Source organism: Phacochoerus africanus, chromosome 1 (assembly GCF_016906955.1).
Source record: "Phacochoerus africanus isolate WHEZ1 chromosome 1, ROS_Pafr_v1, whole genome shotgun sequence".
Classification (NCBI taxonomy): domain Eukaryota; kingdom Metazoa; phylum Chordata; class Mammalia; order Artiodactyla; family Suidae; genus Phacochoerus; species Phacochoerus africanus.
Genome location: NC_062544.1, coordinates 176,601,075 through 176,628,198, shown reverse-complemented (window position 1 = coordinate 176,628,198; position 27,124 = coordinate 176,601,075). Strand labels below are relative to the sequence as shown.

Below are 27,124 nucleotides of genomic sequence, written 5' to 3'. Positions count from 1 at the left end.
GGGTCCTGTGTATAGGGAAGACCCCTGATCCCTGATACATGTTGGGGACAATCCTTGATGAAAGGCCTCTATCCCCTCTCCTCACCTCCTACCTTCACTCAGCCTTCTCTCTTTGTATTGATGTGCTTCTGGAGAAAGTTAAAGAACTGGGCTGGCTAGACCCAGCAATTCATGATTTCTGACTTCCACTGGATCTTCACCATTACCCAGTGTGTATTGTGTCATTCCTTACCAGCTGATCCATCTATTTAGTCATCCATTCAATAGTAATTTTTGAGAACCCACTATATTCCAGATTCTGTGATCTGCTAAAGTTACAACAGAAATGTAGAAAAAAACAGGGGTGGTCTCTGCTCTTAGGGAACATATAGTCTGACAGACTCCAAAAGGCAGGTTTCTTAAACATGTCCAAAAATCATTCCTCTGTATTTGCAGGTGACCTCGGTGACAACCATGGGCTCACACTTGTTAGAAACTCCTGGGTCTATGTTTCCAGCCAGAGCTCTCTCCAGTGCTCCCCATGCCTTCTGGGTATCTGAAGGAAATCGACAGGCTCTGGTCATCGCTCCTCAATGGTGCTTCTGCTTCTCCTCTCACCGCTCCCTCCTGCATCTCCTCCTTCTGAGATTTCTGCCTGTGCACCCACACACCGAATCCAGGAACCTAGACATCTTCCTCTGCTCAAGGAGACCACTCATTCTGCTTCCCAAGGTTGCCAGGCTGCCAAGTCCTGTTTACCCTTCCTTCTAAATAATCACCTTCTTCCTATACGTCTTTAATACCACTGCCTCATCATCTGACTCCTAATTCACCTCCCTGCCTCCAGTCTCAACCCTTTCCCCCTCCAATCTAGTCTTTATATCACTGCCACAAAACAATTCTAAGACATCTGATCATGTCCTACTCCTGATCCATGTTTTCAAATGGCTTTTCACAAGCTGGGGCAGTTTTAAAACTTTTTCTTTTTTTGGAAGAAAGACGCTTTTTTTTTCCCTTCAAAATATAATATGAAGCACTAAAAAGAAATGAGCTATCAAGCCATGAGAAGACATGGAGGAGACACAGAGTAAATTTCATATTACTAAGTGAAATAAGCCAATATGAAAAGGCTAACTACTGTAGGGTCCATACCATATGAAATTCTGGAAAACGCAAAACTATGAAAACAGTAAAGATCAGTGGATGCCAGGGATTGGAGGCAGAGAGAAATAAACAGGCAGAGCAGAGAGGATTTTAGGGTAGTGAAACTACGTGGTGTAGAACCATAACTGCAGATACATGTCATTACATTTGTCCAAACCCACAGGATGTAAAACATCAAAGTTATACAAATCTCTAACATAAACTGTAGTCTGTAAGTGATAATGGTGCATCCTTGTAGGACTGTAACAAAGGCACTAACTACTCTGGTGTGAGATGGCATAATGGGGGGAGCTGCGTATGTGAGGTAAGGTGAACCTTCTGCACTTTCTGCTCAGTTTTCTGTGAGCCTACACCCACTCTAAAAAATAAAGTCATTTCTGACATATTAAAAACTTTAAATTTACATTAAAATTTTACACTTAAATTTAAAAAAAACCTTTTTTGTCCTTTTTTTAGGGGTGCACCTGTGGCATACGGAGGTTCCCAGGCCAAGGGTCGAATTGGAGCTGCAGCTGCTGGCCTACACCACAGCTGCAGCAACTCAGGATCAAGGCATGTCTGTGACCTATACCACAGCTCACAGCAATGCTGTATCCCCAACCCACTGAGGGAGTCCAGGGATTGAACCTGCATCCTCATGGATACTAGTTGGGTTTGTTAGCGCTGAGCCACAATGGAAATTCCTACATTAAAAAATTTTTAGAGTTCCCACCATAGTAAAGTGGGTTAAGATTCTGATTGGAGAGTTCCCATTGTGGCTTAGTAGGTTAAGAACCCCACTAGGATCCATGAGGATGCAGGTTCAATCCCTGGACTCCCTCAGTGGGTTAAGGATACAGCACTGTGACAAGCTGCTGCTTAGTTCACAGATGTGGCTGGGATCCAGTATTGCTGTGCTGTGGCTCAATGCCTTAGCAAGGCAAACCAGGGCCCTCCTGATCATGCCTACCTTTCCTTCCAGGCTCTGTTCTTGTGGTTCCCCAATACCCTGCCTTTGCAATATTCTACACATTCACTAGTGCTTCCAAGTACCTCCTGCTCTGCAGCAACCCCCCTGCGAAGCTGCCCCAGATTCCACAGGGGACCTTCCTCACTCTTGGTTTATCCTGTACTCTCTGCTACAGCTTCCATCCAATGCACTGTCTGTTCGTGCATGCCTGACTCATACTACACTGTGAGCAGTTTGAGAGCAGGGCCCTTGCTGCTTTTGTCTTGATATCTCCTATTACCAGCACAATGCCCGGCTTCCTAAATGTTTGCTGAGAATGAATGAATGAATGAATACATAAATTCTCCTCTTCCTCTCTCAGAAAATAGTCCCACTCTCCACAAGACTGAGATGATGTTCAGTAACTCTTCTGTGGACTCAACTTTTTCCATCAGTTTCTCTAACTTTGAGTCTTGATAGCAGTGATCAGTGTATTTACAAACTAGTCTGGCCACAGCGGTCCACAGGTAGGTTTCCACTTATTCCCTCTCCCATTTCTTTTGTTGGCAGAACTATGTTACTTCAGATGTGTCTTCAGTTCATCCTTGAGTTATTTTGCCTTTCTGCTCCTAGTTACACATGTTCTTAGTGTATCAAAAGAAGGCTTAGCAGGGCAAGAAATTCCCAGCCTGTCTTTCTCTGGTAGAGAAGAAAGTCAGAATTGTTAGCTTTAATATGACTTATGGAATATATCAGGAAAAAGCATCTGTAGCCTTGTGATTGCTTGGAACATTTAATGCTTAATTTCCAAAGCCTCAGTTGAACATGGGCTGTAACTGAACTGATATCTCAAGCTTACAGCGGTAAACCTAGCTCCACCTGGATTTGAGAACTGAGGTCTGCAGAGCCTGACAAATCATCTAAGGCTGGTGCATTATTCTTTCTATGAATATTTTTCTGTCTCCTGTAGTTACAGAGGCAGCTCAGAAAAGTTCTCAAAGAATACTCATTCAAGCTTTGTTACCTGCTTTGAATGAAGCCAGTCAGTCCCATGAATTTCTTTATTTCCTCCTATTTTTCATGCAGTGTCTTATCACAAGTGTTCAAGCTCTCAGAAAAAAACTTGAAGCTCAAATCAGGACTTGCTGTTCCTGAATCAAGTCTGTCTTATGCTCAGATTTTACCATTTCAGATTCATCTGTATGTTGTTAGAATTGCCATCTCTACTTAGTTTTCTTTAAATATTTACATTTCTGGAAATAATTATACACACATATCATTATACACACACACACATCACTGTATGTGTGTATATATATACATATATATCACCTTATCTCCCTAAAGCATTTAAGTTATACAGTATATAAAGTACATTACAATATAGAAAAAAGTGAGAAAATTAGGCAAAGGGGATAGAAGGATAGGAAAAAAATTCATATGATGCTGCAGATGAAGTGAGCATACAAATGCTTGCCATGAGGTTCTTCACACTTGCTAAATAGGAACAACACAGGAGTCCCTTCCTCTAAGATGTGCTTTAATATCAGATTTCTTTTTGCTTGATGGGCTCCCATAAGGCATTATGGACACAGTGGCTCCCTGCACCTGGGAAGGAGGGCTGTGTTGAGCAGGAAAGGCTCTGGAGAAGTTAGGCAATGCTGGTCAACAAATCCCTTCTCATCTGAGATTGGTGGGTCCTGACCTTCACCTCCATTACTCCCTGGTACCCTCTCCAATCTCCCACCTCCCAGCTCACCCCCATATGATACCTTGAGTACTTACCCAGACCCAAGCAAGAAACTCTGAGTCCTGATTTTCCAAGATTCCTAGAACAAAAATAAAGCAATACATGGTTATTACTCCCTTGGGTAAATTTTAACTATGAATACTAAATCTCACTTTTGGTAACAGTCTTTTTTTTTTTTTTTTAAGGGCCACACCCGTGGAAGTTTCCAGGCTACAGGTCAAATTGGAGCTGTAGCTGCCAGCCTGCACCAGAGCCACAGCAACGCTGGATCTGAGCCGCGTCTGCAACCTACACCACAGCTCACAGCAATGCCAGATCCTTAACATACTGAGCAAGGCCAGGGATTGAACCTGCATCCTCATGGAGCCTAGTCAGGTTCATTAACTGCTGAGCCACGACGTGAACTCCGTTTTGATAACATTCTTCACTAGAGTCATGGTAAAGGCAGAGTCCCAGATGCAGGCCTGTGGTTTGGGAAGAGGCTCCTTAGTCTCTCTTTGGGCACTAGAAAGCCAAAATTTGCTTAGGCTCAGAATAACAATAAAGTGTCCCTATAACTACAGCTTTTCAGCCATGAATGATCTTCTTTATTAATTTGTTTATAAGAGTATTGACTCTCTCCTTCTAGAATGTGAGTTCCTTGAGGGTAAGATCTGTACTTTATTTACCAAATATAAATTATTCATCCACAGAGCCTGACCCACAGTGAACCCTTAATAAATATTTGTTGACTGTGTAACCAATGAACTGACCTCTAAAACAAAATATTATTACTGATGGATGGGGATTATTAAAAAAAACAAATACCAAATAATCTGTTAGACTATTTAAACTAAATTATTTTTATAAAAGGCTATACAAAATTCCTACAAGAACATCAGATAGTCATTAAATTATTCCTTTTTTTCTCATCAACAACTTTGCTTGTCATCCTTAAAAAGTTACCAGGGAAAGGAACTATATTTTTACTCTCTAAATAGGGAGAAAACTAGGTACTCTAATTTTTACTATACAGTATTTGTCTGTGGAGACCCATCAACAACTTTGCTTGTCATCCTTAAAAAGTTACCAGGGAAATGAACTATATTTTTACTCTCTAAATATGGAGAAAACTAGGTACTCTAATTTTTACTATACAGTATTTGTCTGTGGAGACCCAGACCCAACCCGTCTTCCTGTCATTCACCTAACTGCCATCAGAGAAGAAACCGAAGTCTCAGAGAGAGGATGCCTCATAGAATTTTGTAGGGAGCATGAGGAGAAAAAGCTTACATTATTGAAACATGGTAGAAAAGTACATTCCTACCCTCTGATTAGATACTCTTCTGAGGGCACGAATTTTCTCCCTGCTTTTACTCAAACAAAACAACACCAACTTTTCCAACAAATTTTCCACTCAGTTCTTATAGGTTCTCTCTGGATTCTTCCACAGTTTGGCTTCAGTGCTCTTGTTTGTGCATCTATTTCTTTTCTCTGCTTGTTATTATTGTCTATAAAATGCCACCTAAGAAACACATTTCACCCCCTAAAATAGTCCAAAGTGCATCACACTGCAAAGAATTTAAAGACCCAGGTTTTTGTGCAATTGTTGCAATTAGCTAAGTTGACCTTGAAGAAATCACTTCCTCCCTTGGGAGTTCAATTTCTTCATAGTAATATGGGATACCAATGCCTATGCCATTCATCTAGCATCACTGTTGTTGGCTGGAACATGATAATGTATGCTAATGTGTTCACAGTAAACAAGTGCAAAGCGTAATTATTTTTGGTGCTTTCTGACTGTGCTCACCTTCTCACGGACATGATGCTAAATTTCCCCATACGAATGGGATATGTCCACCTGGTAGGAAACTATTGCATAAAGTTGTATGTGAAAAATATTTTGACTGCTAAGTAGGAGAAAAATAATTGGACCTTTCCCATGAAAGTAATTTGCATAATGAATTGTTCTTTTGGCAGTTTCTCAGAAAACCACAGGATGTATAACCAGAAGGTCTTGCTTTATGATCTAAAAGTTTACTTGATTATAAAGGATAGGAATTTAGAGAAAAATCTATATAGTGCGGAGAATAAAAAAGACCTACACTAGAACAAAAAGTGCAAATATATATGTAAGTGATTAACAGCCTTACAGGTAGAGATATTCAACATTGATGAATTAGCAACGATTCATTGACGGGTTACCATGTTCACGGCAATGTGCAAGGTGGTGGGGATACAGAGGGGAACAAGGCACAGTTCACCCTCAAGGAGTTTTCTATCCTCTTCCTTTTCTGATGGACATAGAAAAGCAACCATGCAATCACAGGACAGTGGGGGCTTATCCTCCCCTGGAGGTCTTTGAGAACACATAGCGAGCTATCTCAGGCTTGTGTTTGCATAACTATGTGGGTGTCATGGGGGAAAGATCTAGGTAAGGAGTTTCATGTAATTTTAATATCTTTTAGTGAGTGAGCACATTAGGGAGGAGGAACTTGGTGCAGAAAACTATGCAGAGGAAAAAATTTTTCTAACAAACTCAAAATAGGGCAAGGTTAAGTTGCTCTGGGTTTGGAAGGCCAAATTTGAGAAACTTGAGAATTGTCAGTCAATACAAACTGCAAAGCAGCAAGTACTAAATTGGTCCTTTTTATTGCCACTGCTGTTTAAACACCCAGACCAGCTTTTCTGGAATGAAAGCCTTAGAAGATTTTGCACTATAAGAAAATTTCAATTATAAACAAATATTGATAGAATAGTGCTAGGTCCCACTCTAGGCATTAGAGTTTTTATTTCCTTTAGCTCTTCCTCTAAGTATTTTTACCTACTAGACAGAACGGTTATCAAATTCAGTTGATTGTTTTTAAAATGAGAGGTACTTCCTGTACATAAGCCATATCTGGCCTCTAAGTCCACTGCCCTTATTTTTTTCCAGGGGTAAGTCTCTTTGTGACACTCCTACCAAGTAAAGCACTCTTGACACATGAGGATGCCACTCACTTTGCAGATGAGAAGTTAGGCGGAAATAACTCCCTCCAGTTCAGGGCACGAAATTCCAACATAGTTTCTGTAATTCCAAATGAGCTTCTGCACTCAGCCCAAGTCCATGCCTATACAATACTAAGTGGAGGTGGGGTCATTGTTCAGCCATTCTGATCCATTTAAGCTCTGTTAGATAATAGAGGCTCAAATACTTGACATACTTAATCTAATGAGTCCAAAATACACCATCCAAAATCTCGTTTGTGTAGGTAGCTCTAACACCAAATAATGTCATGCTGGGTGGTGACAAATGTCCTGGAATTTTCTCAATCCTATTCATATGGAATCTTCATGAACACTTCGTGACCTTGTGTGACATTGGCTCATTGAAACAACTTGACGTAATCGTACTTTATTACTTAATTTCTCAGTGTTGGCACAAGTGAGGCTACATAAAAATTCTGTAAGTACATCAAATTTCCAATTAGACTGATTTTTTCCCCATTTGATTCAAAACAGTTGCATTACACTGGTTTCTCTATTTTATCTGTGTCATATCAGAGGGAAGTCTCACTGTGTTCATTTTTAGTATGTGCTCCTGTTCAACCCAAAATAAAAGCTCTTCTTTCCCAGGTGAACCTGAGCTGCTCAGCTGCTAATATTAGAAACGAATGACATCAATTTGGGGGCACTTAGCTTTGTCAGTCAAATTTTGGAAATCTAAATCTTAAATCAAAGTTTTGGGAAAGAATTACTAGAGAAGTCAAAGGCTATATTTCTTCTTTCTGAAGGCAGGACTGTCCTCTCAGTGGCTGAACTTGTTTTAGGACAATGGTTATTTCTATGACAAAGGCATTAAATACAATTTCTAGTGTTGTTTTGTGGAGCACCCATCACACTCTCTCTTTCTCTCTCTCTCTCTCTTTTTTTTTGGATGTACCTGCAACATACAAAAATTCCCAGGCTAGGGACTGAACCCACACAACAGCAGTGACTTGAGCCACAGCAGTGACAACACCAGATCCTTAACCTGCTGATTCACCAGGGAAATCCCATCATGCTCTTTTTATTTTAAAGCAATAATAGAATTGTGAGAACTGAAATCAAGTGTTACTTAGACACCGTATTGAATGCCCTTTGATGCTTGCAGGTCCTTTGCAAATCAAAGAGGCTAAAAGCAGAATATATGCAGCTAAATATATTGTCTTAAATTGCTTGCTTTTGAATACATGTGTCTTAGACATTATTCACAGTTGTAAACTGCTTGGAAGAGAAGAAAAGCTAGCTAAAATAGATTCTTTGCATTTGACAAAAAGAATAGTATTGCATGGGACAAAATCCCTTACTTAAAGGTTGACACAAAAAAGACAAACTGAAAGCATATATAAGGGGCTCCAGTGGCCTTGTCAGACCAGCAGAAACAAATTTGGTTTGACCTGGTTTTCATGTGCTCAGATCATTACATCATCTGCTGTTTTAGTCTAGCTGAACATCTCTCTGATCCTTCTAAAAAGCATTCTGCTGTATGCAGTGCTTTACCTGGAAGTTACTAGTCAAATCTGGGGTATGTAATTTAAAAAACAGAAATGTACATTTAACCTTTCTTGAAAAATCCAGAGCAGAAGATATGTTCATTTGTCAGCCAGTGGGTTTTGATGGTTGTATGAGAACATGCATTTTGACAGCCATGAAGGTGACTACAAATGGTAATAACATTTTCTTACGAGGGCACCATTCATCACTGTTGATAGTGAATAATGATTCATTTAGAAACCACCAGGCACATAAACGATTTAGCCATGCATTCTGATGACAGACATTGATAAGTGGCACAATGAAACTTTGTTCATTCTTTCCTTTATCTAAGTAGCAGCAAAACAGAATGGGATTCTTTCAGATTGTTTGATTTAAAGGTCCAAGTTATTTGTCTGTTGTGAATTCCAACTAGGTTCTTTTTTTTTCTTTTTTTTTTTTTTTTAGGGCCACACCCCAGCATATGAAGGTTCCCAGGCTAGGGATCGAATTGGATCTACAGCTACCAGCCTACACCGGAGCCACAGCAATGCCAGATCTGAGCTGCGTCTGCGACCTACACCACAGTACATGGCAACGCTGGATCCCTAACCCACTGAGGGAGACCAAGGATCAAACCTGCAACCTCATGGATACTAGTTGGATTCGTTTCCACTGCACCACAAAGGGAACTCCCCAACTAAGTTCTTATTCATTTTCTTTGGACAACATAAAGTCACCTGTTGATCTGTGTCATTCTAGAAAAGTATAGCAAAAAAAGACTTCCCTTCCCTTATAATAAAGACTTCTTTATTGAACTAATTAACTAATAATAATTAGTTCAATAGATATGTACTAAGTTTCAACTACACACCAGGGCTTGTATTAAGGTGTGGGGATGGGCTAAGGAGCAGATGGTTGCTACTGTTATGCAGCTTACATCATAGAAAGGGCAACATTAAAGAGTGAACTAATTACTTGACTGTGGTACAAAATAGAAGAATAATATGCCTTAAGTGAAAAACTGGCATGTTGGGAAAGCTGACCTGATTTGGACAGTTAGGAAAAGCTTCTCTAGGGAAGAAGCATTTTCTTAAATTACTTTTATGTTTTCCATTATAGTTGGTTTAAAGTGTTCTGTCAGTTTTCTACTGTACAGCAAAGTGACCCAGTCACAGATAATGTGAGAAAAAGAATTTTGGAAGCAGCATTTAAAACTGAGATCCAAAGGAGGAGTAAAATGTAACTTAATGAAAAGAGTAAGGATTAGCATTCCAAGCAGAGTGAAGAGCATATGCAAAGGCTCAGAGGCTGGAAGAAGCAAGGGCAATTGAAGAACTGAAATAAGTACAGGGTAGTGGAAGACTAGAGTGCAGAATGAGCCCAGGTGAATCTGGTGGGGGTAATAGGTAGCAGATCAAACAGGTCCTTACTGATTATGTTACCAATTTTTGTCTTAATAAGAAGTAGTAATGGAAAATTGCTGAAAACTTTAAGCAGGAGAAATGGGCTGAAAGGAAGCAAGACGAAGAGCTTGGAGGCTGCTTTGGCAATGCCGATAAGAAGTGATGGTTTCTTGAAATCAGATTCAGTGGAAATAGGAGAATAGGGAAGATTCCAGGTACTCTTAATGGGCAAAATCCATAAGACTGGGTGTTTGAATAGGAGGGTGAAAGGGAAAGAAGAGTAATGGGCTATTCTTAGGTTTCTGACTGGTAGCTGGGTGAAGAGGAGTGCTTTCACTGAAGTGGGGTTCATTCAAGAAACAGAAGGATTTCAACTACCTCTGGGTATATGGGCAAGTGTCCATGAGATATTCATGTTAGTTGCCTGGGGCTCAGAGTAGGGAGAGAGGTTTTCTGGGAAGCAAGGGTAATGGGCACTGTGGGCTGGGGTCAGCAGCCAAAGGAAACAAGTGTCCAGTTAGAGTAGAGGGGCCGAGGTCTTGCCTTGAGGTGGTCCAATGTATAGCTGCCCAGGAGGAAGCTACCTTGGTGAAGGAAACTGAGAAGGAGTCAAGATGTAGGTAGAGCCCAGAAAGTGCTGCTGTCGAAGCCAAAGCCAAAGGTGGAGCCAGGTTCAATAGGGTGTGAGTGGCTAGTGGTGTGGAAAGCTGTCAAGAGATCCAGCATAGGAAGGACAGATAAATCCCCTTCACATTCATTCCCATAGGATTGCTGACAACTTCTGGGAAGTCATCTCAGTGGCGCTGTGAGAAGAGGTCAGGTTAGGTACACTAAATAGGGACAGTACAGAAATGTTGCTTACTAGCTGTGTGTGACCTGGGGCAGGTTACTTAGTCTTTTAAAGCCTCTTTCCTCATTCACGAATGGAGATATTAATAGCCCACTGCTCTTTTTTGGAGATTGAGAAAATATAAATGCAGCACCAGTCCCAGGATACTTCAGTATCCAATAAATTCTACTTACTTACTTTCTTATTTTCTATGAAAAGTGGCATCTCAAACACTGAATCTGGTGGGGTTCTGGTGCAGGAACAAAGCTGTTAGGAGGCTGCCTCTGTAGTTCAAGACCCAATTCTATGACTCTATGGTGTCTCTGGACTTGTCGATTTGTGCTTAGACACTGCAAACATCTGGAATCTATTATATGTGAATTGTGAGTCATTTTGCTAGGATCATTAGGAAAGTGGGAACCAGGGGATAAAGATAGATAAGGGAGCCAAAGGAGAAGGTGGCACTTTGTTGGCAAAGCCAGTTTGGAAAAATCATGTGGGTCAGAAATTTAGAACCTTTCTTCCATGATCACCAGGAGGAGGGAAATGGAGATAGAATACAAAGTAGTATGGATGGGGCTATATGAATTCAAGAGTTCTGCAGAGGTGGGGCTGGAATAAGGGCTGAGAAATGCTCATTCAGGTCTACTTATTGCTTAAGTAAAAGTTATTCATTGTCTTTTCTGTCTCAAGTATTCCAGGCATCAGAATAGTTAGAAATCAATAACTCAGATTCTGAAATCAAAAGAATATAGAACATTTATCTCAGGGCATATAATTTGAGGTTCATGAAGTTGAATGGGAAGAAATACATTTTTATTTTTCACCAATTTCTAACTGAAATTTATCTTCTCCAAGTATAAATGTAAGCAGGAAACCACAGGAGCACTCACATTAACTGTTACTTTTCCACCCCCCAAAAAAGTACAGGTATTTTTCTACCTCATCACAGTTGCTTCAGAGACTCGAAGAAATTATTTTCACTCACCATTTACACTTACCACCTTTTGGAAATTGTGGTGTTCGACCTACTCCCAGAGCTTGTTAGTTAATATATTAACAAAGAAGTGCATGTATTACTAGGTCACAAATTTTGATTTTAAATATTTTGAACTGTATTTCCATTTAATCAGATTCCTGTATATTTTGTTATGTGTTTAAAAACACTTTTTCTGAGGAGTCTATAGGCTTCATCAGACTGCCAGAGGGGTCCATGCATCAAAAATCTCGAATGCAGCTAAAAGATAAGTGCTGTTTTAAAAACGCCTCTTTGTGCATCCATCTGCCACAAAGACATAGGAGTTTACAAGCATCTTTTTCAAACTGGGAGGGAAGGCAATCTTGAAAAGTTTTGAAAGCAAAATTAAATATGCCATACGATACAGCTACTATTTAAAACGTGTATAATAAAGATCATAGTTTTGGTGTTTAGTATCCCTTTGTTTAATTTTAGCAAATTAAAAAAATATTTCTAAGGTCCTTGCTGAATTTATTTCCAAACTCAGGCCTGCTGCTTGTGTTATCTCTGCATGGGTTTAAATCCTTGACCCTGAGTTCTCCCATTACAGGGCTCCACCAAGGCCTCATTCAACCACCCAAGCTGGGGAGACTGTCATGCTTACCCCGTTGGGCAGAGGAGACAAAAGAGAATTTGCCATCCCTGGGGCTCTGGGACAATATTCATATTATAACAATTTACTTTTATGTGATTCATTCATTCAAACATTTTGTATTTCATTCCATATTATTTTTGTGTTTGTTTTAATACAAAATAATGTTTCTTTTCTAAGCATATAGAGGTTCCAGGCTAATGGTTGAATCGGAGCTATAGCCGCCAGCCTACACAGCCACAGAAATGCCAGATCTGAGACTCGTCTGTGACCTACACCACAGCTCACGGCAATGCCAAATCCTTAACCCACTGAGCCAGGCTAGGGATTTAATCTGTGTCCTCATGGATACTAGTCAGATTCGCTTCCGCTGAGCCATGACAGGAACTCCCCTTCCCAAATCTTTAAGCAAGTTTGTTGTCTCAGAGATGTGCCATGTTGGTCCCATGGCTTTAGTGGGTACCCCATGACACCTTCTGCTGCCCCAATTAGAGAGGATTGGCTATAAACTATTATCAGTCATTTATACCTTAGGGTGAAGAAGTTTCAGACCATTTTCTTATGTTAATTTGGAGGGATTAAAAGGAGTAGTCATGAATAAAGCAGTAAACCTCTGAGAGAATTAGAAGAGGGGATAAAAGTGGGATGGTAGGAGGAAGAAGGAAGTGGGCCCCCAAAGAGGAGAACACGCTTTGTCCCCTTCCAAATTTTGTCCAGGATCCCTTTTTTCATCATGACAGAATGATTACACTTTCTTATGTAAATATCATACAGGTACTTGCCATTTTCAACACTAAGAAGAGAGAATCTAAAGACTTCAAAGTTTTCTTCACCCTGCAGTGATGATTTATTTTCAAAGAACTCCCACAAGATGAAGCAAAGGTAAAGTCTCCTTTGGCATCCACTTTGTAACAAGAGCTGTGTTAGTTTCCACTGTAATGAGCTGTGCAGTTTTCAAAGGCAAAATAAAACAAACAAAAATGCATTTGAGGCAGAGTTCATGCTCCACATCCTCACAATTCTGTTTACTGTGCATGAATTCTTGTTTCCTCTTTAGAAAGCAAAGTCAGCCACATGGTGGAGGCTGAGGCAAGAGCCTGACTGAGGGGCAGGGTGATATTTATATATATGTACTTGATCAAAAGTAAATACTTCCAACCATCATGCATTAGTTTTCCTTTCACTTTCCTTGACAGGGGAACAGAAAATTAATGCCTGTTTTCTCTGTGTGCCCAATCCTTTACACCTGCTGTCAGAGAACCATATATCATGGCTCATATCATACTCATTGTGTACAAGGTTGTTTCTCCTTCCAGACCAAGGTCTGTGAGGGCAGGGACTGTGTCACATGCATCTACTTTTTCCTAACACCTGACAGGGTCCTGGGTATATGGTAGGTATTCAGTGATGCTCGCAGTGGGTGCCCTGATGCCATTGCTTTGCTGTGGATAAAGACTGCACTGTTGCTCACTTGATCCACTCTTGTTGGCCAGGAGGCTCTGTGGTTTACTGGGAAACACTGGGCAGCACAGTAGAGTGATGAAGTACAACAGAGTGCAAAAGTGCCTCTACCACTTCCTATCGCTGAAACTTTGGGAAGTCACCGAACCTCTCTGTGCCCCCTCTGTCACTGGAGATAATAATAGAAACTACCCTATAGGGTTGCTGTGAGGTTTAAATGTATGGATTAAAGCATTTAAGATGGTCCTTCACATACAGTAAATGCTCTCGAAGTGCAAGCTGTTATCCGAGAGACATAGCTTTGAATCCAAACTCTTGTTCCAGTAGCTAGGGGCAGCACAATTAGCTTCATATAGGTTCCCTCTTCTCTAAAATGAGTTTTTATGCCTTCCCTGAGTGGAGAAACACAATAAGCACTGTAGATGTTAACCGATGTAGATGTTAAAGCTCTTTAAACCAATGTAAATGTTAAAACTCCTTCTTCTATTTTACAAGAGGCTAGCTTTTGGAAACCTGCTTAGCAGGATGTATTCTATCCCCACTCACGCCCTTCCTCTTTTCTCTCTGCCCCTTCAGTTATCTGCAGTCACCGTTCCAATGGGAGAGTCAATCCTAACCCTCTAGTATTTATAGCCTCAGAGCCTGGAGCTGAGAATCTTGACCTAGGTCAACTTCTATGTCCAGCTTGCTCTTACTCATTGGTTCAGGTTAATTTACCTGCAGGTCACCCCATCTGAATCTTTCGTGTACACTTCAAATTCAGAATATCAATCTGTGATTCCCTTTCTACCCCCTGCAAAAGAAAGCAACATATTTTAATTCCCCACAGATCTCCTTTGGCCTACAAAACCCAGTCAGGTAGCAAACCTTGAAAAGCCTACTTCTGTGCCATCCCTACCTCCATCCTGACTTTTTCATAACTACTACCAGGTTATATTATATTACTGGCTTCCCAACTGCTCTCCAGCCTTTAGAGTCTCTATTATTCTTTCTCTGTTTATCTCTGGTTAGCTTTACACCTTCTTTGTATGTAGTAATTATTTGTTCATGTCTTATTACCTTTCCTTAACTGCAAAGTACTTGATGGAGTGATCCAAGCCTGTTTTATATTTGACTTTCTTATAACACTTTGTCTCATGGAGATACAAATAAATATCTCATTGATTAAATTAATGATCAAATGACTAATGATCAAATGATCAAATGATAAGCCTTTCTTATCTCTCTGATGTGAACTTCCAGAGTTTGATATTATATTAGGCCTAATTCTTTTGTGTTTAGATTGACTATTAAAATTCAGTTGTCCTATTAAACATCATAGTGCAGAAGGAAATACAAAGAACTAAAAGTCATGCAGATTAAAAAGGAATAATAAAACTGACTTTTGTTGAAGACAACATAAATGTCTAATATAGAAAAATCCCAAAGAATCTACCAAAAAGCTCTTAGACCTAATAAGTGGATTTTGTAAGGTTGCAGAAAATAAAGTCAGATACAAAAGTCAATTGTACTTCTAGCAGTGAACAACTGGAATCTGAAATTTAAAAGAAAAAACGATTTGCAATAGCACCCCAAGAATGAATTACATAATCACAAATCTATCCAAATATGGGCAGTATCTGTGTGCTAAAAACTAAAAAATATTGAATAAAGAAATGAAAAAGGACCTAACTAAATGGAGGGACAGACCATGTTTATGGATTTTAAGACTCAGTATTGCTAAAATATCAATTCCCCTCAATTTGACATTTGGAGTAAAGATAATCTCAACTCAAATCCTTGCAAAATGTTTTATACAAATCAAGAAGATGATTCTCGACTTTATATAGCAAGGTAAAATAATTGTAACATTCAAACAATTTGAGAAATAACAAAGTTGGAATAATTCACATTACCTGATTTCAAGATTTAACATAAAGCTATAGTAATCAAATCAGTGTGGTATTATCAAAAGGGATGAAGCACATATAAATGGAATAGGATAGTAAACAAATAGAATAGACAAGCGAGAAATAGCACCACACAAATACAGTCAATTGATTTTGGACAAAGGTGCAAAAACAATTTGATGGAGAAAGGATACACTTTCAAGAAATTATATTGAAACAAATGGAACAATTGTCCATATGTAAAAAATAAACCTTGACATAAACCTCTCATCTTATGCAAAAATTAACTCAAAATGGATCACAGTCTTAAATGTAAAACTTAAAAAAAAACTATAAAACATCTAGAAAAAAATGATAGGAGAGAAACTATGAGACTTTAGGCTAGGTAAAAATATTTAGGTATAATAACAAAAGAGTGATCCATAAAAAAATTAAAAAATTGTCTTCATAAAAACTTAAAACTTTTGCTCTGGAAAGACTATTAGGAGAATGAAAACACAAGCTACATACTGGAAGAAAATATCTGCAAAAAACCAATAAAAGATGGCCTGTGTCTGTTCAAAACTATTGGTAGACACTTCACCAAAGAAGATATTTGGTTAGCAAGTAAGCAGATGAAAAAATGCTCAACATCATTAGGCATTAGGGAAACACAAATTAAAACCATAATGAGATACCACTACACATTTATTAGAATGTATAAGATAAAACCCAAACCCAAACCAAACGCAATGCCAAGTGCTCACAAAGATGCAGAACAAATGGAAACTCATACATTGCTGGTGGGAATGCAAAATGATACAGTCCATTTTGGAAAACAGTGTAACGATTTCTTACAAAATTAAACATACCTATACTATGTGACTCAGCAATTCCGCTCCTAGATATTTACCCAAGTAAACTGAAAACTTATGTCTACACAAACAACTGTTGGTAAACACTTATAGCAGCTTTAGTGTATGATGAGTCCATTTATATAATGTTCTGGGAAAGATTACAGGGCAGAGAAAGAGGAGTAATAAGCAGGGTTTGGAGGTGGGTGGAGAAGGTGACTACAAAGAGGCAATATGAGGGAGTATTGGGGGTTACAAAATGATTCTGCATGGTGCTGTGGTGGAATAACTGTGCATTTATCAAAACCCATACAACTGTATGAACACAAAAAAGTGAATTTTGCCCTGTGCAAATTCTAAAAAAGCTACCGGGATGTCAGAGGAACCCAAGATTAGATGCAGACTGTGAGAGATGAATCTAACTGTATTACAAATGACGATGTACCAGCACCACATGGAAGGAGGTGGGGAACAAAGGAACTCACTTAAATAACTTTGGAAAAGTCTTTTGACTAGATACTATAAGGCTAAGAACAAAAAGAATTGTATACAAAACACTGTTCTCTAGTTAGCAAATTTTTTTTCTCACAGGGATATGAATTAGCACTATTGAAACTAAGATTGAATACTAAGGCTGACACATAAGAAATGCAGTGAGTGAATGCTAGACCCAGAAATAAAACAAAAACAGAAGAAAACTGAGGACCCCTTAAAGCCAACATCCCTTTACTACTTAATTTCATTTTATCTATAAACAGCCTGACATTGGTTTTTGTTTGTATCATTTTTGCTTTTCTGTTTTTCTAATTTAGCAGATGTTTACTCAGTAACTACTAAGATGCTTTAAGAGACTGTAATTGATTTTGAGGGTAATGAATGCTCTTTCTCTCCAGAAGAATAACAAATCAAAATCTGACCTGGGAATTAGTGAAACAATGCAGTTAACCGGTGACTTTATTTTTGGGACCTGTTACAAACTGGTCAGGCTGGAGTGCTGGATTTAGTTTAATTTCATTTTCCAACCTCTACATTGGTCTTTTTTAAAATTCTTGGTATCTTGGTTTGTGATGTTTCAAAAGTAGGGAAATTACATCTCATTCTGTGGTAACAGAGTGAAGTGGTGCTCACTGGAGGACAGAGAACTATGCCTTCTTGTGGTGACTAGGAAAATACCCACCCACACCCATGAGAACTGCTCTCCTAGATGTGGAGCTCTCTCTATGCCAATCCTTTCTGATTTTATTTGATACAAAGGAAAGCTTTGAATGGATGCATGAAAGGGACGGAGGGGGAGAAGATCATCCTCTTGTGAAACAGAAAGGCGTCAGAAGAATATACTCTTTAGGACCTTAAGATAAGATCTTTCTGAAATTCTCTTGAAAATGAAATCAAAACACCCCCTCCTCGGGCTTGGGTAAATTTTTATGAATACATATAATCTTTAAAAATTGACACCAGGCATTTAAAAATAACCATTTCATGGCAACTATAGAATCCTGTGAAATAACCTTGCTTTATGCTTCTGTGAATTAGTCCATCCTAAGAAATTAATTATTTTCAATTGGTTAAAATAACTACTGGTACTTCATTCAAGTGGCTGACTTCACTGGTTCTGAGCAAGATTTAGATGATAGGAATTCATAGGATAGTGTCCAATATTGATGGCAGAGTAGCTGAGAATCTGACAATTCTTTGATGTGGCCCCAAAGAAGTCAACTTCCAACTATGGTATCATCATCATATAATGAAAAGGAAAATGATGATGGGAAATAGTTGCTATCTATACAGTGGCCATCAAATGCTGGTTATTTTAATAAAAATTCCAATGAAGCCTAATTTTTTGACAGTATGAAGCCAAACTGGATGACTGAGTAAAGTTTTGAATTCACCTTGAATCAACTAGGATGTTTAATATCTATAACATGTCTGACTTTTAAAATGGAAAGTAAAGCAATCATAAGCTTTATTTTTCACTTACTGAGTGAACATAAACACATTTGCTTTTCCCTATACCTGATAATAACATCAAGAGTTATTAACAACTGTTAATAACAGCAATAGTTTATAGAGCACCTACCACATGCCAGCATCATGCTATGTGCTTTTTATACATCATTTACCATATAAAGGCTTGTGGTCTTTCCAAGTAGACGCTCCTGTGCCCATTTTACCCATGAGGAAGTGGAGATTGAGAGAGGTTAATAAAGGGCCAGGGTCCCACCTACCTAGCACATGGCAGAGCCAGGAGCAGAACTCTGTCTGCTATTGGAAGTGTGGGCACCTTCCCCTGTTACACGCTATCTTCACGTGGCCTGTCCATGTTATATGACCCAACCTTTAGCAATTCCCTAGAGAGATAGGCAGGGAAGAGGTGCCTGCCTGCAGTAGGCCATTTTGGAAAACCTAGAGAAGACAGAAAATGAGTGTCTGTGGCTCTTGCTAGGGATCCATACCCTCTCCTATTGCCTCTCCTTCTGCTCTGGGCCTCCCAACCTACCACCCCCAACAGTAGCTTTCCACAGTGTCTATGATTGATGCCTTGGCAGCAGTGGGAGTTGGTGAACTGCCATTCATCTCACACCTCTCCTGATCAGCCTTCAGACTGAAACAATAGGGGAAGAAAATAAGCAGAAGGAAATGTACCACGCACACTAGTTCAAAATTCAACAGAACCAATTTCAACTTGTTCTATGCTCTTTAAAAATAAAGAAAGAAAGAAAGAAGTCATTAGTGTGCTTTACTGATTGGAAATGGATGGCCAATGGAATAGAATAGACCATACTCACTACTTGTAGAGTGTGGGTTAAGGGTGTGGAAAGGGGAATGGGAAGGAAGGTTTGGAGGGACTGAAGTAGACTTGCCTAGAAAAGAAGGTTGAACCAAGAATGACGTTCAGCACAATATACCCAAAGAACACTTTGGAGCTGCCATGGGCAGGGAGCTAAGGACATAACCTTAAATAAATTGCATCTCAAAGCTTGAGTATTCATTCACTCAGTACATATTTATTGAGCCCCTACCATTAATGCAGGCACTGTTCTAGGTTCCAGGGCTGTGACAGTGAGCAAAATAAATCAAGTTCCCAACCTCATGAGGCTTACATTCTAGTAGGGTGGCCACAGTCAACAAGTAAGCACCATAAGAAGGTCAATGAATGACAGGTGCTCTGAAAACAGATGCTAGCTCATGGCAAAAGCAAAGTAGTCAGGGGGAAGCTCCCTCCTAGGAAGTAACTCCTGAGCTGGGGAACGAAGGATGGGAAGGAGCAAAGTCATCCTCAAAAATATGTTGGGGAAGAGAGGTCCAAATAGAGATAAAGGTGGAGGGGTAAGCAAGGATTCAAAGTGGGGCAAGCTTTGAGAAGCAGAAGATAAGTATGGTGGAGGTCAATGGTGAGATGGGAGCATTTCAAAATGAGATTAGAGAGAGAGTTGGGAGCCAGGATTCACAAGGCTGCTGGCAACCATCTTAATTCTCTACACAGGCAGAGTAGCTAAAAACGGTCCGCAAATTGCTATGGATTGTATACTAAGCTGTTTTATTTAAATAGATCTGTAAAACACAGAGGGAATTAATGCTTATTAGAAAAACCTCCTTTCTTGACAGTCCTGCATTCATTACAATTTCCATTTCTGTTGGAGAAGTTTTAGAAGACTGAGACTTTGTGAGTCAGTCTTAATTTGGTGCAAGGTCATGCTTCCCTACACTGATGAGTGGTGTGGTCTTTGGGACCTAGGGTTGTCTTTTTGCATAACTCTGGGGATGTATTGTATTCTACCTATGTAATCCCCCTTTCCCAACTATCTAGCTCAGTGGTCCTGCCTCAAGCTCCAGCTTCCCCTCTTTGTACCCCTTTCCTCTATGGTCTCAAGTATGTTCAGTTCTCAGTATTTGTCTCTTTTCCCTTTATCATATTCTGCTCTCAGGAAAGTCAGATTAACTCATTCTTACTAAGGTGTAAATGACCAACATGAATAAAGTGCTGCCTGGAATAGGGAAGGGGAAATAAACACCCTATGATTCTCAGGAATCAGGAAGAAAGGCTCTTTGCATGTGCATCTGTCTGGAATGCTTTTCTCACATATTTTCACTCAAGACCCAGCTCCAAGGTTCCCTTCTCAGGGAGGCTTCCTGAGGAAGAGTTGTTACCTCTTCCACTGAGTTTGCATTTCAACTCTGTCCTTCCTCTGTTATTTCGTGTATTGTCTGGCTGATCTGTTACCCCACAAGCTTGTGGACTTTTGAGGATAGACTCCATGTTTCATTCACCTATCCCTCAGGCCCTGGCATGATGGCAGGTTCATGCTGATCATCTGGCCAAAGGGTCAGGAAGGGTCATCAGAGCTGTATTTACTTTGATCATAGTTGGCTGTGGTCTCCATTGAGCTGAGCTGAATTAATGTTTATTAGGAAAACTTCCTTTCTGAACAGTCCTGCATTCATTACAATTTTGATTTCTTCAATGTTGTAAATATTGTTGCCTGAATTCCTACCAATTTAAGATGCATTGGTTGACCAATTTCCTCTTTTAAATGCAAATACTCTTAATGGGGTTAAGTCCATTCATGTTATGCAACAACTTTTTTTTTTTTGTCTTTTTAGGGCCACCCCCTTGGCATATGGAAGTTCTCAGGCTAAGGGTCGAATCAGAGCTGTAGCTGCCAGCCTGTGCTACAGCCACAGCAATGCCAGATCCCTAACCCATTGAGAAAAGACAAGGATCAAACCCGAGTCCTCATGGATATTACTCAGGTTCGTCACTGCTAAGCTACAACAGGAACTCCAATGAAATAAACATTTATTGTGTCTCTGCTCTGTGCTACACACTGTTCCATCACTTGCATTTACTAAGGAGCTTACAAAGAACTGCTTTTTTTTCCCTCACATAATGAATCAAGAATCTCAAGTCAAGGCCTGATAATTCTACTTTTCATAATCTACCTAGCAGAAAAATTCAGAGGCCTGCAGTTAGGTTTATGTACAAAAATATGGATTGTAGTCATTATTTATAAAGGTCAAAGGAAGACAACTATCCAATAATAGGAGAAGAATCAAATTAAGCTTCATCAATATGATGGATTATTATGTAACTCCTTAAAATTACATTAAAAAAAGTTTTATTAACACAAGAAAACTCTTGCATTACCATGTTAAATGAAAAAAAAAGCAGGATATAAAATTTGTTGTAGTATGATCTTTTAAAATGCACGGAAGAAATCCTCTGAGGAAATTCACTAAAAATGTAAATAGTGGTAGTTCTTCTAAGTGGTAAGATATTGATTGACTTTTAGTTTCTATATGTTTACACTGTATAAACTTTTTGTACTAAGCATGTACCAAAAAAAGGGGGGGGGGAAGGAAATTTACTGTATTGAAAAACCAGAATAATTTCTCCCTAATTGCTAAGATCAATCGCAGAAAGGGGATGGGATGGGAGGAGATGGAGACAACAATATATGTAAGATGAGCCTGCACCTGTATGAGGACAGCATAGAGGGCATGGCTGGCAGTCTTGGGTGCTGCCCCCTGAAGGTGGAATCAGGAAGAAAGAATAATACAAGATGGGAGGACACAGAAGATACTTTCTGGGGAAGCTCCATCATGCTTAGGCCAAGCCTGTGGTGGAACTGTGACTCCTCCAGGTTTGGACAAGTAGAACAACGTCTCTAGTCCCAGACTGGCTGTCTGTTAAGCAAGAACCACCTTTATGAGTATGTTTCCCCATAAGTAAAGTGAGCTTGTAACCTCAGCAGGGATCACCTTTCTTTTGCCATTTTTATAGCTTAAGACTCAGTTGTTAGTGTAGTTTATCACCATCTAGCAATGTTAACTGACCATCACCAGGAGCTGAACCTTCTAGGCCAGACTAAAGGTTACAACAGATCTATGAAGGCTATAGAAACTCAACCATGACCCTGACCAGGAACAAAACACCTACATACAGCTCAGGACCCCAGTGAACTCTCTTCAGCTTTGCCCCTGAATCTTAAGTTCATCTCTCTTATGGCTGATACCTTCCTTTCTCATTCTCCTTAAACAGACAATTTTTTTTTCTCCGTGTTGATCCTAAGTGTTTTGCAAATGCACAGAGAAAATAAAACCGAACTCCTGTTTCATTTTTTTTAAAGCAGCAAAGCCATCAAATTGTTTTTCAGGAAGTCATTTCTGACTATGCTTCCCCTAATACTCCTACCTCCCTCAAAGAAAACGAGGGAGCGATTAACGAAACTGACTAGCATCCATGAGGATGCAGGTTCGATCCTTGACCTCACTCAGTGGGTTAAGGATCTGGTGTTGCTGTGAGCTGCGGTGTAGGTCACAGACACAACTCAGATCTGGCATTGCTATGCCTGTGGTGTAGGCCAATTCGACCCCCAGCCTGGGAACCTCCATATGTTGAGGGTGTGGGCCTAAAAAGACAAAAAAAAATGTTTTGTTCTGTTTTTTTTCTTTTCAGGAGAAAGTGGAGACAAGGAGGTATAGGGTCAAGAGGCTGGAATCAGCAGCAAAAATGACTGGTTTTAAGGCTGCGTTCCACCCATCACTCACACCAGGATACTGGGCTAGTCACTTAACGTCCCTGAGCCTCAATGTCTCCATCTGTGAAATACACATAAACACAGTGCCTGCCTAACCTGCTCACAGGTAATTGTGAAGAACAAATAAGATAAGGGCTACATGAGCATAACTAATGGCATTAATAATTCCAGGAGCTGCTGCATGAGGTGAAACAGTTGGAAAAAGACAATCCATCATTTGTGTGCTCTCAAGGGAAACAGGTTTCATGGACTGGTGGACAGACTTTGTAGGGAATCAAATCATTCACACTGTTTAAGAACATTGTTGAAATGTTATTTGTATACAGTAATGTAGCAAAAAAAGTACAAAACAAAATGGATTAAGGAATATTCTAAATAGAAGTGAAGACAAATACTTTGTGAAAAATAAAATTCTTATTCCTTCTTTGTTCATTAAGACCTGTACTTAAATTCAGGACAAGAAAAGAAATTAGGATGTGACTTCACTTAAATTATTAAGGTAATAAATTTTTCATGTGTATGTGTGTGTGTGTGTATTAAGGGGTGGGGAGGAACAGGAGAAGTAGGATTGAGGTAAAAATAGGAAGAACAAATAAAATATCATATTCAGACTGAACTGAAGTTTCTTTCTGCAATTGCAGATTATTTTATAAACAGTTGTGAGACTACTATTTCATTCATGTATTCAACAAATACCTATTAAATGTCCACTGTGTGCAAGGGCTGGCAAGGCAGTAGAAAAGACAGACACACCTTTTCCTCCTGGAATTTAAAGTCCAGTTAGGGAGATAAATATTATACAAATAATTATGTTGTTACATTGCGTTAAGCATTACAAAGGAGAAGTATAGGGTATAAAGAGCACATCCCTCATTTTGTCAAAGCTTAAGGCATCCTTATTTTCAAACTCCTCAGGATGAAGGTACTGTGAAATCTAGAACCAGAAAGGATTGAATTTATTTTGAGCATATAAAGCAGAAAACATGGGCTCTCAAGGTCCATACCATGACTTGATTATGGCTATTTTACCTACTCTCTTTAAGCCCTGATTTCCACATTTATAAAATGGATATTTCTCAGAGAAAGACGAATATCATATGATATCACTTATATGTAGAATCTAAAATATGGCACAAATGAACCTATCTACAAAACAGAAACAGACTCATAGACATAGAGAATAGACTTGTGGTTGCCAAGGGGGAGGAAGAAGGGAGTGGGATGGACTGGGAGTTTGGGGTTAGCAGATGCAAACTATTACATTTAGAATGTATAAGCAATTGAGGTTCTGCTGTATAAGGGAACTATATACAATCTCTTGGAATAGACCATGATGGAAGATAATATAAGAAAAGGTATATATATATATATACATACACACACACACACACACACACACACACATATACATACATGAATGGGTCACTTTGCTGTACAGCAGAAATTGGCACAACATTGTAAATCAAATATACTTTGATTAAAAAAATTTTAAAATAAAATGGATATTTCTTAGTTTTTAATCTCTTAGGATTACTGAAAGGACTCAAAAATTATTCATGCACAAAGCCTAACTCAGTACCCAACATACAGTAAGCACTCAATAATTGTTAACGATTATAATTATAATTATCTTATTAAGCTATTATCTAATGGACGTTAAGTTGTGAAACTTGCAAGATTGTTTTTTGCTTTTTAGGACTGTACCCGGGGCATATGGAAGTTCCCAGGCTAGGGATCGAATCGGAGCTACAGCTGCTGGCCTATGTCTCAGCCACAGCAACAGCAACGTAAGATCTGAGCTGTGTCTGTGACCTACGCCACAGCTCATGGCAACGCCAGATTTTTAACCCACTGAGCAAGGCCAGGGATCAAAGCCAAATCCTCATGGATCCTAGTCAGGTTCACTATCACTGAGCCACTACAGGAACTCCTGAGAGGTTTTTGATTGGCTCCTAGAAAGCTTAGAAACAAATTTATGGCCCGAAGGATATCAATTTGTACATTATTAGAGTGTGGATATTTAATCTCATTCCTGACTCCATTTTTGGTCACCACCTTGTTTTTCTTGATTAGAACACTACATATGGATGGATGGAGGGATGGAGCAATTGATGGTTACATTAATGAATTCTTTCTCAACTAAGTCAAGAAATAGCTCTTTCAGGTGGACTAATAGTGCTCAGGAGTGGACATTCTTTTCACACATTTACAGAACAAGGAGACCTCTAATTCATACTAACTCATTCCTTGACTTTTATATATACATTCAGACAAGAGTGGATATATTGATTCCTTCGGTTCACACTGAATGGCTGTAAATGCTGCAAAAAACAACCACAAGTATCAACTAAGTAACCAACGCACCAGGTAGAAAATATTTTATAGGTCAAAATCTACCTGTGTTCCTACCCCTTTTGTTTGTGTCTTTCTGTGGATATAATACAAAAGAAGCTGTCAAGATGATTCCATTACTGGGTTCAGCCATTGGCTACTTATGTTTCCAGACTCTTGGATAAACATATACACAGGTAATCTTTCTTTTCAGAACTCCAAATATACACAATGATTTTACTGGGTGATCTCTCTCTCTCTTTTTTTTATTATTTTTTAAAATAGTTACTGGGTGATCTCTTGCTGAATCACTATGTATTGTTATTTAGGAAGAATAATTGAAACATAAAGCAAAGAATCAAAAATCTGGAAATGGGATACATGAATTTTAGTCTCACTTAACTAGAGACAGTACATCTTGGTTAACTTGGGCTAGGCTCTGATCATGTCTGCTGCGTGGTGCACAATTATTCTTGGGACCACCCCTCCTTTTACTTTCTCAAGTGCATTACTTTGGAGGATAAATTAGGTGATCAACCTAATCTAATTGAGTTGCTAACTAAGTGTGACTGTAAGCCTCAGACTGGAAGGAAAATAGAGCCTCCTTTTGCTAAAGAGGTGAAGAGAAAAAGAAGTCAGAAGTGAGTATCTGGGCTCACCCCTCCCACTTCCCCCTCAACTGCTGACTATGGCTAAGTCTCTTCCAGACTGCAAGAAATCTGTGGGAATCTCAGACCAAGTACAAGCTCCTTGGGCCCAGGGTGCCCAAGAGAATTCTGAGCCTTAGCAGGAAGCTTCATTTTCCCTTGTGTGGCCAGCAGAATAGGAAAGCATGGTGGCCTGAATGTTTCCTAAGCTTTCTCCTACTCACTGACACCATTTTGGAAAGAAGGAATGAGTAACGAAGAGGGACTGCTGATGGAGAGTCTGGCCCTTTAAAACCTGAAGAGACAGAATTTTCTTTACATGAGACATATTTTAAATGCCCCCTCATCTGCCTCAGCAAGAATGGAGACTTTAGAGAAAAGTAAAATCAGTTATAAGAATCAAAGAAATGTCTTTTCCCCCCACACATAAGTAGTAGGGGCAAATATCCCATCTACATTTATACCCTCAGAGCTCAGCTCAAGCCCAGGGGCAGAACAGGTCCTCAACAGATGCTCACTGAATGAAGAGTCTAACCTGAAATCACACACAAAAAGAAAATAAAATCTTGGACTATTCAAGTACAGTCCTACAGAAATATTAAAACACTTCCAGAAATAATATTCATAGCTATAGTTACCATACAGGGAAGGAAAAAAGCAACCAAGGAATTTAGAGTATCACCTTTGTCAACTATCGGGCCTTTAGCAGCGCTCTGTCTCCCCATGATATCATATTACAAACTGGTCTCAAATATTACAAGGATTTAACCTTCCTTTATGACACTTTACATAGGCTTCCTGTCAGAGGCAAGGTAATAGACTATAGTCTTTATTGATCTTACTTGGATAGGGAAATCCCAGAGTTCCAATCTTTACCAGTTAAAAAAAACACATTTTGAATAATTACTTATCATTGCCTCGTCTTTTCTGCAATGGGAGAAAGAATAAACTCTAGATTTCTCATTTAGATAGCAGGTGTTGGAGGAATGTGAATTAAATTATTGAGAACCTATTTAACTCTGAGCAATTTTGACGACAATTACAATTCCTTAAAATCAATTATTTTCAATGAAAGTCCTGGGAGGGCAAAAATGTATGTTTACAAAGAGAGCTTGTGTGAAGTTTGGGTACAGAACTATTTCTTTTATCTTAGCCAACAAAAAAATGTATCCCTTAGATTAACTGGTAAATATATTATTTCTATATTTAGAGATATTAGATTCTGATAGCACTTAATATTGGTCTCAAGGGATTATGGAACACTATGATTATTGCATTTCTTAAC

The 27,124-nt window shown here is 39.2% G+C and overlaps 1 protein-coding gene and 1 long non-coding RNA gene across 3 annotated transcripts in view; one reads left to right on the top strand and one right to left on the bottom strand.

The window, feature by feature from the left end:
* Positions 1-27,124, bottom strand: part of KCNAB1 (potassium voltage-gated channel subfamily A regulatory beta subunit 1) — a 422,364-nt gene that overhangs the window by 104,942 nt on the left and 290,298 nt on the right. For both annotated transcript variants that reach the window (XM_047785320.1, XM_047785330.1), the window contains exon 2: positions 3,857-3,900. In XM_047785320.1, the coding sequence (XP_047641276.1) occupies positions 3,857-3,900 (44 nt within the window). The remainder of the gene's footprint in view (positions 1-3,856; positions 3,901-27,124) is intronic.
* Positions 1,390-23,311, top strand: LOC125129996 (uncharacterized). The gene is made up of 3 exons (XR_007135621.1): positions 1,390-1,447; positions 12,914-13,021; positions 22,780-23,311. It is a non-coding gene; the product is annotated as an uncharacterized LOC125129996 (long non-coding RNA).